The sequence below is a fragment of the Myotis davidii genome, unplaced genomic scaffold (genome assembly GCF_000327345.1).
Source record: "Myotis davidii unplaced genomic scaffold, ASM32734v1 scaffold323, whole genome shotgun sequence".
Taxonomy (NCBI): domain Eukaryota; kingdom Metazoa; phylum Chordata; class Mammalia; order Chiroptera; family Vespertilionidae; genus Myotis; species Myotis davidii.
The window spans coordinates 1,510,595-1,524,494 of NW_006295491.1; the positions used below are offsets into that span (position 1 = coordinate 1,510,595).

The 13,900-nt window shown below is 35.4% G+C and overlaps 1 protein-coding gene across 5 annotated transcripts in view; it reads right to left on the bottom strand.

Moving 5' to 3' along the window:
* Positions 1–13,900, bottom strand: part of ARFIP1 (ADP ribosylation factor interacting protein 1) — an 85,344-nt gene that overhangs the window by 39,625 nt on the left and 31,819 nt on the right. For 3 of the 5 annotated variants that reach the window (XM_006770114.2, XM_006770113.2, XM_015568050.1), the window contains 4 exons: positions 7,030–7,138; positions 4,658–4,753; positions 3,009–3,121; positions 374–595 (listed from right to left, as the gene is read on the bottom strand). In XM_006770114.2, coding sequence (XP_006770177.1) covers positions 374–595; positions 3,009–3,121; positions 4,658–4,753; positions 7,030–7,138 — 540 coding nt within the window. The remainder of the gene's footprint in view (positions 1–373; positions 596–3,008; positions 3,122–4,657; positions 4,754–7,029; positions 7,139–13,900) is intronic. The other 2 variants (XM_006770115.2, XM_015568051.1) reach the window with 2 other exon arrangements.

Consider the following 13,900-nt stretch of genomic DNA (forward strand, 5'->3'; position numbering starts at 1 on the left):
GGGCCACCAGCAGGCGGGGCAATGGGGGGGGCCCGCTGGCACCCACCTTGGCTTGGCTGGTGGCCTGGCGCCGCCCGCTGGCTGATCACACACCCCAATTGCCACTGCTGCCAGTTGCCTCCCAACTGGGGGCACCTCCTGCGTTGAACGTCTGCCCTCTCGTGGTCAGTGTGCATCACAGCAACCAGTCGTTCCGCCGTTCAATCGATTTGCATATTAGCGTTTTATTATATAGGAGAATATCTTTTTAAAAACCCAAAGATTCAAATTTGATTAAGACTTCCGCAAATCAGAAATGTAACAAACTACCTCTTAGAATACTCCTATAGCCACTCACCTCCCCCCACCCCATAGTTATTTAAAATAATCTTACATGGAGTTCTAGTGACTTCAAACTCAGGTCAGCAAATGCATCTCCAAGTTGCCTTTGTGTATGTACCATCTGAAAAAGCTGGGTTGACAATGTCTGAGCAAGTCTTAGAATATTTTCATACTTTTTCTTGTTATCTCTTAATATATCAATCTGAGCTTCAAGTTCAAGGTCCACAGTTCTTGACCCACGGCCTAGCTTTTCAGAGATAATTTGTCGAGTGCACTAAAAGTGAAAAGATGCATTTTGTTTAGAAAGAAAAAAAGGAACAAAAGAAAAAAAATAATACAGCAATCCAAAGTAAAATGCTAGAGCATATGGCATATATCATTTTTGTCTTCACAAAAGGCAGACTAACAAACTGAAAACTGTCAGTGCCCTTTTACAAGTTCATTAGGACTCAGAAAGTAAATTTAAGCCAGTCAATGAAGGAAAAATACCACATGATCTCACTCATTTATGGATAATAAAGACCATTATACACTGATGAACAAAAATAGATACAGAGGCAGAGCAGCATTGATCTGACTGTCAAACTATAGTGGGAAGCCTGGGGAGGGTTGGGGAGGCGGGGTAAGAGATCAACTGAAGGACTTGTATGCATGTATATAAGCATAACCAATGGACACAAGACACTGGGGGTAGGGGAGGCCAGGGGAATGTCAAGGGGGAAAAAAAAGGAGACATATGTACTACTCTTTGTAATACTTTAAGCAATAAAACAAAATTTAAAAAAAAAGAAAGTAAATTTATCAGACATGTCTAATAACTACTACTAATCAGAGGAAGTTTTTTTAAAATATATTTTTATTGATTTTTTGCAGAGAGAAAGGGAGAGGGATAGAGAGTTAGAAACATTGATGAGAGAGAAACATCGATCAGCTGCCTCCTGCATACCTCCTACTGGAGATGTGCCCATAACCAAGGTATGTGCCCGCAACCAAGGTACATGCCCTTGACCGGAATCGAACCCAGACCCTTCAGTCCACAGGCCGATGCTCTATCCACTGAGCCAAATCAGTTAGGGCAATCAGAGGAAGTTTTAAGATTTATCTAGCTAATTCATATATTACCAGATAAGCTCTCTCACAAAATCGTATTTTAAGCTTAATGCACTTGGTAGCTTATTTAAAACAACTGATTAGCATTGATTTAAGAACAATACTGGACTATTAATAACTAAGGAATAATACAAATTACACTCTCCTATTGGTTTCATATGACTTTCCTCCTTTTATCTTCCCCTTAAATCACTATGTATATGTGTGTAAGTAGGAGGAATGAAGGGAAGAAAGGAAAAAGAGAAAAGGAAAGGGGTTGGGACTAGGGGAATAGGAGGAAAAGAGAGAGGGGCGTGAGGGAGGAGAAGAAAGGAGATTAGAGATTTCTGAATTCTTTTACTTTTGCTCAAATAGAGTTAAATTATATTATCCCATTCTGCCTAAAAAATAATGATAAAAAAATTTATACTTTTTAAAAATACCTAATTTCAGAGCATACTAAAATGAATTTTCTTGTATTTTTTGTTAGAAATAAAAAATTATGAGCAACTTCACTACTCAATAATACATTTTATGAATAACCTAACGGGCATTAATATATTCCTCATCATTTTAAAGTGAAGAAAAAAGTTCTAAAAAGTAGTAAATAAGTACACTATTAACAATTTTTTAAATTGCAAATATGCTCTTTTATCATCTCTTTAAAGTTTTGGTTAGAAATAATATTTGTTGTAAAATTAAAATAATGAGGGAAATAAAACATAAATTTCTTCTTCCTTTAATCCCACTAGATATTAGAGAACTACTACTGATAGGTAGTCTAGACCAGTGGTCGGCAAACTGCGGCTCACGAGCCCCGTGCGGCTCTTTGGCCCCTTGAGTGTGGCTCTTCCACAAAATACCACGTGTGGGAGGTAGCGCATGTACAGTGTGATTGAAACTTCATGGCCCACGTGCAGAAGTCGGTATTTTGTAGAAGAGCCACACTCAAAGGGGCCAAAGAGTCGCATGTGGCTCGCAAGCCACACTTTACCCAACACTGGTCTAGACTCTCCTGTGTGCTGCAGCACACACTGCAAGAATGTTTAAAACATGCAATGCTTGACTGTTTATTTAGTCAGGGGCACTGACCTCTTTTCCCTTAGATTTTTCAAATTTAAAAAAATGACAGCCAATACAACAATAGCCGCCTGGTGGGAATTAATCAAAATTATATCTTTTTTTTTTTGTCAGATCAGCAAAAAATAAATTTTTTGGTGTGCCACAGAATTTTAGCAATTAGTTTTTGTGTGTCATGAGATGAAAAAGATTGAAAATCGCTACTATAAAATATAAAAAAGAGGGAGGTGGACAAACATATCTATAGCAGTTCTACAGCTAAATATATTCCAAGGTAATATATTTCTATCAATTAATAAGCATTTTAGTAGTTTCTTTTACCTTTTTCCTATTGACTTTTTAAACTACATTTATATAAAGATCAGTAATAAAACAAAATACTTCATTTTCCAACTATAATTTCATTTTTAGATAGCATTATGCTCTCTTATGTGTTCATACAATTGCAAAATAATTTGAATAACACAAATATAAATCCCTAGAGCCAGTTAGGGTGGAAACATTAAAAAATTACAAACCTTGTAGGTGTTTAGACTCCATTTTCTAACAAGTTCTAACTTTTCCATTGCAGGATTTTTAATTTCATCTGCTAAAATAACTGGTCCACTTTTTGTCTGTGTTCTCTGGCCACCTGCATGATCATAAACACAAAAGATAAAAACACAAACCAGGTAATGACAAGTAGGGAAAAAAAACAAAACACTGATGCTGTTCAAATTAAACTACTTATGCATTTAAAAAAATGAGAAGGTTCCCACAAACTGAAGGTCTACAATTTCCTGGGATCATTGAAGATAATTTCCTAACACTTAAAAAATATTTCTATTAAACACAAATGCCATGTGGTTAGCTTGTCATCTTCTTAAAAAAAAAAAGGTGCAATCAACCTTCTTTTCTAAACAAGTGTGTTTTACTTAAGAAAAACACAATTTCCACAATTAATCTTATAACCTAATGATCCTAAAAAAACTTTGTCAGTAAAAATCTGAAAGGCTACATACTCTCACACTGTGATCTCCTTTCACTGTACTATGTAAACTGAACAACAATAGAATGTTACTATAATTATGGAGGATTTAAAAAATACAATTCAAATTTCAAACAATCATTAAAAATATATTACCACCAGTATGAAAGGCTGGGTTAAAACAAAACCTACATTGTATGTCTTTTTCTTAAAAGACAACCCCTCCTCCATCAAAAAAAGCCATAATTACTAAAGGCAGTCTGATGCACTGACATAAAAAACAACTCAACAATTATCTAATTCTTAGCTGTAAAATATTTTTCAAAAAAGAAAATATTTAATAAACATTTATGATACTAATGACTTGGGATAAAAACTTTATAATAATTTTAGAAGAACAATGAAATAAGATAAAAGGCTATAACAAATGGTTTAAAAAATTAGTCAACAAAAATTTTTCTCACTCCTATAGCCAGACCAGCTTTTACCACACAGCTTTACCATAATCTAAAATAAAAAATGATTTATATAAAATAAGACATTTAAGAATTTACCAAATTCTCATAGAAACAAAATACAAAATGTTAACATGGCATATAAAAAGAAATATGGTGTTCAATTTTTTCCTATTTTCATAGTCCAGATATATTAAAGTGCAGAACAAATTTAGTGCAAAGAAATAGGTTTTCCCCAAGTATTTTTCATTGGGCAAAACTAGTAAATTACATAGTATTTTGTTATAGTCTGCAAACTATCTGTAAGCTGAGGCTGAAAATAGGAAGACAGATGACCCATTCCAAACAATGAACAACCCAACTGTTGAAGACGCCTTTCTTGTTTAACTAGAAAACAGAGAGCAGAGCTGCAAAGTTGAAAGTTTAGGATCAACCTACATTTCCCAGAACAAAGAAAGGATGATTTAAAAGGAATCAAAATTTACAATGTTGTTAAATCTTAAAGTGAATTAAATTTCAGGTATGAGATACAGTTAGTAACTTTTGAAAGTCAGAAAGATATGTATGGCTAGAATGATCATCTCCCTTATTGCTAAGAAAGAAAGAGAAAGAAAAAGCAGCAGCCACCAAAAAAGTCAGAATAACACACACCTAAGAGTATTAAGCAAGTGATTATGAAACTGAGTGAATTAGTTTAGCTTCAACAGTAGCAAGAAGTGCTTTATCCAATGAGTGCAGTGAATACCTGCGGGAACAATTAAATCACTTCCTTGTTGAGCCAGTTGACTAGATGCAACCCTGCTAGGAGACATAACAGATGGCAATGGTGGTGCTGAGGGACCTGAAAAGGATAGACATTTAACTGTGAAAATCCTTTTCCTCCTCCACATATTGCACATTTTTAATATAGATTTACTAACATTGCCTTTAAAATATTCAAAAACTAGTATCAAAAACTGGAATTAATAGCCTGGCTGGTGTAGCTCGGTGGTTGAGCATTGACCCATGAACCAGGAGATCACGGTTTGATTCCCAGTCAGGGCACATGCCCAGGTTACAGGCTTGATCCCCAGTAGGGGCATGCAGGAAGCAGCCAGTCGATGTTTCACTATCCTTCTCCCTTCCTCTGTCTAAAGTAAATAAAAACATATGTCTAAAGTAAATAAAAAACACACCTGGAATTAATATATTTGCTTTCTTGCAGGAATGAACTAAGTAATAAATGGATGTGAGCAGGTTGAGTTCCTGAATAAATTTTTCATTGAACTCTTAAGACCAAACAAGACACATAACTATCAGAAGAAACTTGGTAAGAGCATGTCTAAACAGAACTTTACCTGGACTCTGCTTTTTAAAAATAAATTACTAGAATGGAATTAAAGTCCCATAACTGAAAGATTTAAAACTTAAGTAAATATTTTATTTATTTATTAAATCCTCACCCAAGGACATGCTGGGGTGAGGGGGGAGATACAGACAGACAGACATCGATGTGAGAGAGAAACATCAATTGGTTGCCTTCCATATGTGACCCAACCAAGGATCGAACCTGCAACACGGGTATGTACCCTGACCTGGAATCGTATCAGGAACCTTTTCAGTGCACGGGACAACACCCAACCAACTGAGCCACAATGCCCAGGGCAAGAAAACCCATTTTTTACACCTAAATATTTACATGTTTTTATTTTCTTTCACTCATGAGAAAATGAAAAAACACTTTTAAAAGGTTGTTAGGGGCAAGAGCATTACAAAGGATGCAACCTTGTCCTTTATATTAAAAATATACATATATATACATATATATGTGATGTGTGCAAAAGAATTAACACAGCAAGTCTAATTGCTTATTCTTAAAAAGACTAGCTCATAAGACTGGCCTTTGGATGGTGTCTGGGAACTTAAATTTGGTTAAGATTCCAACCATTCCCAGAATGGTAAGACAGGCTCACTGTGCCTAAACTATTTCCATAATGTATCTACGCTAGACACCTGCTTTCCTCCTGGGAGCCTGGAATGTTGGTACATGCTAGGCAGAGGATCCTATGGAGCAATCTCCAGTAAAAATCCCGGGCACTGAGTCTCTAATGAGCTTCCCTGTTCAGTAACACGTGTGTCACAACTCTGCTGGGGGAATTAAACACGGCCCAAGTGACTGCAATGGGAGAAGACCCTCTCAAGCTTATGCCTACTTTCCTCAGACTTCACCTCAGGCATCCTTTTCCTCTGCTAACTGTGCCTGGTATTCTTTTGCTAAAATAATCATAACTCAAGGAGTCCCTTGAGTCCTCTTAGCAAATTACTAAATCTTACGGTGGTCTTGGAGATGTCCTATACAACATGTATAGTTGGAAAAAATAGAAGTTTTATTTTCCTAATTGCTTTGATATAGGAAATATGTATTTATACAAATCAATATTGACTAATAGCTATACAATTTGTGCTTATAAGCAAAAATCATTTAAATCTGCATTTTGATATAATTTTTGAGTTTTTATTTCAGTAATTTAAAACCAATTCCTAACAGAGCACAAAGGGGGGATAAATCAGTGGTTCTCAACCTGTGGGTCACGACCCCTTTGGCAGTCGAACGACCCTTTCACAGGGGTCGCCTAAGACCATCGGAAAACATATATAATTACATATTGTTTTTGTGATTAATCACTATGCTTTAATTATGTTCAGCTTGTAACAATGAAAATATATGCTGCATATCAGATATTTATATTATGACTCATAACAGTAGCAAAATTACAGTTATGAAGTAGCAACGAAAATAATTTTATGGTTGGTGGGTCACCACAACATGAACTGTATTAAAGGGTCACGGAATTAGGAAGGTTGAGAACCACTGGGATAAATGGTGATGCAAAAATAAAATAAACAAACAATTCCTATATAATAATCAGTGAAATCATGCACACTGATCTATTTCTATGAAGACTACTACTAAAACAATTCCTAAATCATTAAATTGAAGAGAAAAAGGAATATGCTTATAATTGGTGTTTTATCATTGAATTAGAGGGCTCAATTCTTACGCTTTTTAATAAAGGTAGCATTTGAAGACCTCCCATCCTCCACCCCAGCCATCTTTAAAAATACATGGGCTCTTACCTTGATATGCTCCTGCTTCAATAACCCCCTCTTTGGTACTGTCAAAGCCATGAGATGTAATTTGGGTTTCTGAGAGACCAAGTCCAGCTGGTAATGAATGCTTCAAATCCTTAGCAATGTTTGAATAAAAAAGAAAATCTTTGTGAAAATCTCATACCACATTAACAGTTTAGGATAATTGTGTTCTTTTAATCACATATTAAGCTATTTTTCTCTCTACTATGTAATATTCCCTTATGCTGTCACAGCATTCTTTAACGATGTATAACAGCAGCAAACTCAGCAAGATTTGCTATTAAGAGATACAAATTACTTTCATTATTCTAGAACTAAGTAGTAGAAAGGTATTAAAATTCAATTTTGAATTTTCTAATTTATTGCTATATCAGGAAAATCATTTTAGAGAACAGAATTAAGATGACTAAAAAGGCCTATCTAATATTAAAAACTGACTGATGTGTAATATAATCATAATAAGTCTGGCTAATGCTCAGTATAAACAAATCATCCACTTGCAATATTAATTTTCAAGGTTAGCTCAGTAAACAGGGCTTCTCGGACTTCAAACAGTGTGAAAAAAAGAAAATTTCTTGCTCATTAAATTTACATTAAGCAAATTAGCCTACAATTGGAACTTAACCTAACAAATATAATATTCAAAATCAGCCTTATAGCAAAGAAGAAGGAGAGAGAGAGAGAGAAAGAGAGAGAGAGAGAGAGAGACAAGAGGCATAGATTTCTAATTAAAAGTCCTCACTTTCCTTTGGCTAGAATATGAGGAATTATCTAATTTTCATAATCAGATTCTATTAATAGATCTTATTGGTTTTCCACAATAATGGCAAGTTAGTAATGCACTAAAAAGGTAAATGTCTTTAAAATTCTTTCCTAATATTCTACCCTACTACATACAATGTACAGTTATACTTTGAAAACTCAGAACATTCTGAGTTTTCTAATTTGCAAATTCAAAACTTAACACATATAAGTCTCTCATAACTAACAAGTGTTATGAGAAGCTTTTCTTGAGAAGCTTATTAATTTTGCCTGGGCAATTACTTGTTTGGTATGGTGGACCTAAATAACTAATGAGATCAATTCTCGTCTTAGGTGATTTATCAAACAGCATCTGACACAGGTGATGTTCTCTCCTTGTTAAACTTGCATTCCCCAAATTCAGGGCACTCTTGATCTTCCTCTGAAATGTCCTATTGTCTCCTTCACTTATTACTCCTCATCTCCCCCACCTCCAAATACTAGAGTGCCTGAGGGTTCAGTCTGAGGACTTTTTCTCCTATATTAATTTATCTGGTGATCATATTGATTTTTCTGGCTTTGAACATAATCTATACATTGACAACTACAAATTTATGTGTCTTACTGGGCCTCTCTCTTTAACTCCAATATTCTAACCAAATTTCCACTTGGATTTCAAGTAGGCACCTCAAACTTATATGTCCCAAACTGACTGATTATACACAACAAAACAAAATAACACCACCTATAGTTTTCACTCCTTTTAGTTTATGGCATCTCTTTTACCAAAAGCTTAGCCAAAAATCTTAGGACTTATCTTTGACTCTCTTTTTTATCTCATATCCACATCCAGACAATCATCAGATGCTATTAGATCTACTCTCAAAATATATGCAGGATTAAACCAACTCTCTCCACTTCCACTGATTCCACTCTAATGGAAGCTAGTATAATATTTCACCTGGATTATTCCAAGAGCCTCCCAACTGGTCTGCCTGCTTCTGTCCATGACACATGGCTCTAACTTCACAAATCAACCAAAGGTATCCCCTATAAAAACGCTCTAACAGCCCCCAATCTCACTTGACTTAAAACCCAGATCATTAAATGTTCTCAAGGGGTTACATGATTTGAGTTCATCTCCTACTAGCCTCTCAGGCTTGCAGCCACACTATTCTTCAAAAACAATAAACCTACCTCAATTTCAAGACCTTTGTACTGCTGTATTTTTCTTCCGGAATGCTCTTCTACCAGATATCCATAGGACTTGCTTCTTTAGCCAGAGATGCTTCTCTCCAACAATGTATAAAATAGCAACTCCCATAAATTTCACCCTGGAACTCCCTATTCTGTTTTATTTTTCTCATAGCAGTTATCACTAAGAAATATATTATGTGCATATTTATTTTTTCTCCCCTCACTATACTGTAAACTTCATGAGAGCAGGGAGGTTGCCCATTTTGTTTGTGCTATATATTTAGCAACTTAAATAGTGCCCAGGATTTAGTAGATGTTCAATAAATATTTGTTGAATAAATAAATGAATTTGTTGAGTGAACTAAAGGATTTATGACTCAACATCATTAGATTAAGAAGCTGCCACAGCAATAGATTTATTTTCAAATTTAATTTAATGAGTATTTGCTTACTCTTACTATATGTTAGACTTTCTGGGAAAAGAAAAAAAAAGATATAGTTCTTGCCTGACTGGAGAGACAAGATATACAAACATTAACGTAAAAGTTGAACTTAGTACCAAACTAAAGACAGTAAGTATCAGAGGACTTCAGAACAGGGACTAAGTCCATGAGAACTAACTAGAAAAGAAGGAAGTACTGCCTGAGCTCTGAAACACAAGGATTTATTTACAAACGGAACCAACATTTGATGAGTACTGCCTTCAGGACAGCCACTGCTTGGACACTACAAACACAGCCGTACAGGAAACTAAAGTCTCTGCCCATATTACTCACATGGGGGTGGGGTGGGGGGTGGGAGGAGACTGATAGTAAACAAATACTTGTACAATAATATATTAGGTAATGAAAAGTTCTGGAAATAAGCAGGACTCAATAAGGGTTTGTGTGTGTGTGTGTGTGTTATAGTTGTTGTTTTTAAAGGCAGGATGATAGAGACCCAGAGTAATAGGCAGAGGGAACTACTTTAAGCGGGGCACTCTGGGAAGGTCTGAGGACGTAAAATGGGGGCAGAATGCTGGATAAAGAAGTGAGAGAGTGAGCCATGGGGCTATGTGGAGAAAGGACAATGACTTAAAAGGTAACAATGATGTTCTATTTCTTAATTGAATGTTAGAAAAGTAGGTATTCACTGTACTCTGAATTCACTTCATCAAAATATAATTCTCATGCCATAAAGTTTACTTAGAGTTGTATAGCCATCACCACTAGTTTTAGAACATTTTCATAACTCCAAAAAGAAACTCTGTACCCAGTAGAAGCTAGTTTCATTCCTACCTTTCCCCAGCCCCTGAGAACCACTAATGTCCTTTCTGTTTCTATGGGTTTGCTTATTCTGGACAATCATATAAATGAAATCACATAGTATCTGTCTTCTAGCATACTGAGTTCAAGGTTCATTCATATCGTAGCATACAGGGTGGGGCAAAAGTAGGTCTACAGTTGTGAATATGTGAAAGACAGTGAAAAAAAAAGAAAAAAGAAAGAAAGACAGTGTTTATTCTTGTTTGATTATTTATTAATAATTGTATTATTTTCCATATGAACAACTGCAAACCTACATTTGACCCATCCTGTACATCAGCAGTTCATCTTTTTTTAAAAAAATATTTATTTCATTGATATTTTTTTCAGAGAGGAAGGGAGAGGGGGAGAGAGAAACATCAATGATGAGAGATAATCATTGATCAGCTGTCTCCTGCACGTCCCCCACTGAGGATCGAGCCCGCCACCCGGGCATGTGCCCAACCGGGAACTGAACTATGACCTCCTTGTTATATAGGTCTGTACTCAACCACTGAGCCACACCGACTATGCAGCAGGTAATTTCTTTTTATGGTTGAATAATATTCCATTGTTTGGGTATAGCACATTTTGTTTAACTATTCATCAACTGATGGATCATCATTTGGACTGTTTCCACTTTTTGACTATTACAAATAATGTTGCTCTACATGTTTAGTGTACATGTTTTTGGCTGAGTTATATGGCAATTCTGTTTAACCTTTTGAGGAACTGAATCTTCCAAAATGGCTGCACCATTTTACATTTCCAAAAGCAATGTATGAGCATTCTAATTTCCCCACATCCTTATTATTATCTATCTTTTTCATTATAGCCATCCTACGAAGTAGCACCTCAGTGTAGTGTTGATTTGCATTTCCCTAATGACTAATCATGTTTAGCATCTTTTCATGTGCTTATTGGTCATTTGTATATCTTCTTCAGGGAGATATCTATTCAAATCATTGGCCCTAGTTTTAGTTGGGTCATTTATCATTTTACTTTGTAAGACACAAATCCTTTATCATATATATGATTTATAAACATTATTTCTGTGGGTTGCCTTTCGCTTTCTTCTTCATGATGTTCTTAGGATCCCAACAGTTTCACAAATTGATAAAGTCAAATGTATCTATTTTGTTGTTGCTTGTGCTTTTGGTATCACATCTAAGAAACTAAAGTGCCTAATACAAGGTCGTTAAGATTAACATCTCTGTTTTTCTTCTAAGAGTTTGATAGTTTTAGCACTTACCATTTAAATCTTTGATCCATTTTGAGTTAAGAACTAAAACAACATACAAATGGCACAGAGGTCCAAAAAGTTGTATTTACTGTATTCTTGGAACTTACCTGAGAGAACAATACTTATTTGAATTCTCTGCCCTATTACAAAAATGTATAAACTTCCAAAAAAGAGATATAATAATAACAGTAGTTGGAAAGAGGGGAATTAGTAATTGGTTGAACAGTAAATACAATGGCTATCCCTGATTACCTGCGTTTTCAAGAAGTTACAGGGACACCTTCCATTTTTTCATACATGGCCTAGAGAAGAAACAACTTCTAGTTGTCTGAGGATATTACATCTCACCCAACAGTCTCCCAGGGGTCCTTTATTCAACAAACAAAAGTACTTCCAGAAAAAAAACACCCATGTTCTTTATATAAAACAGATGTAAAATCTGAAAAGCACTTAGGCCTCCCTGTGCCTAAACTGCTACTAACAGAAGGATTCTAACCAAAAGAGGAACAAATGGGTCCATTCACATTCTGAATGGAGTTGCCATTTTGACAGTAGTCTGGCAGCTAAGTGAAACACAAAATAATATGTATTATGTGAGAGGAATAGATGACTTGTGACATTACAGTATTTTATAAGATTGTTGATTGTTTTTTTTTATAAAATATATGTTCTTTAAGTAATATAATTTAACCTCATACTTCACAAGAACTTAAAATGTGTCTTTATATTAGCCTTCCCATTTTCTAAAAAAAAATGTATCTCAGTTATAAGGCTGTGCCTAGCTTAGTAACATTTTAAGTATCTGCTACTGTATTCACTCCTATAGTTTCCGGAGTACATTTGAGAGACAATGAGCCCATTCATAACCCACAACATAAAATCCCTTATTTGTATTTTTATGTCACTGACATTCAACTCAAAGTTTAAGACTTTGCAAAGCTGTGCTTAATTATTGTACAATAAAGTGGAATAAACCTGAAGTTAACTTTCTATTCAAGCTATGAGGATAGTGCTACAGTATTTAATAGTTTTTAAAAATAAATTTTCAAATAATTAAGCTAAATTAAAATAACATGCTTTGGGCAATAAAGTTTCATGTATACTTTAAATCCTTTTCAAAAGATACAAAATGACACTTGTAATAACATCTTCCATAAAACTGTAAGGAATGCTCATTTCAAACCAAAATAATTTGCCTCCATTTTGCATATTTTAACTGAGGTAAGACAAGAATGAAATTAAAAATGTAAGTTTAGAACTTATAATTTAGCAGGTAATCTGCTTTTGAACTAAATTTAGTACAAGACCAACACATAAAGAACACAAAATGTTCAGCAAATTTGCTTTAAAATACACATCCTTAAGAAGGTACACAACACTACAAGAGATAAGCAGAATTACAGATTTATTAATTACTTGGGGTGAGGAGAAATCTTGAATAAAGGAGTGACTCTGAAAACATATACTCTAACTACCAACAATCTGTAAGGATTCTCCAATAAGTTCTATAAATTACAGAACTCTCTTCTCCCTTAGTTTCTTTACACTATATTCTCCCAGTTTTCCTCCTATCTACATCTTTAAAAATGGCTTGGTGCTCTTTAATGGTTCTAGTTTCTCTACAAGAGAAAAGTCCTAAGTCTTGCTTCCCTTCCTCCTTTGGTGTCCAAACTATCTAATTGTCTCCCTTGTTTCTAGACGTGTCACTCCTGAAATTCACTCTTCAAAACTGTAGGCCAAGACAACTTCTACAAAGCAAATCAGACTGAGACACTTCCATTTTTATATCATTTAGGGCTGCTCTCCATTTACCTTTTAGATAAAAGTCCATACTCCTCAACATAGTTTTAAGGTTTTTCAGGATCTGGTCCCTACTTGCCTCTCTGCCTGCCTCATTTCTTACACATCTGCCCCCACATTCTCCACTTGAACAATAGTGAATTTTTAATGTTATGGTCTTACACCTTTTTTAGGGCTTTAGAGTTGTCTTTATTTTTTTTTTAAAATATATTTGATTGATTTTTTACAGAGAGGAAGGGAGAGAGATAGAGTCAGAAACATCGATGAGAGAGAGACATCGATCAGCCGCCTCCTGCACGTCCCCCACTGGGTATGTGCCCGCAACCCAGGTACATGCCCTTCGAACCTGGGACCTTTCAGTCCGCAGGCCGACGCTCTATCCACTGAGCCAAACCGGTTTCGGCTAGAGTTGTCTTTAAAGGGGGAACATCTTCACTCTCTTCATCGAGCTAGCTCATCCTTCAGATTTTAGCTTAGATAGCAATTCCTCAGGTGATCTTTCCATATTCCTCCTACCAGTTCCAAGACCATGATATACCTGGCCTAGCATATCACTTCACATGGTAAAACTAATTTGTCTACATCCTCTTTC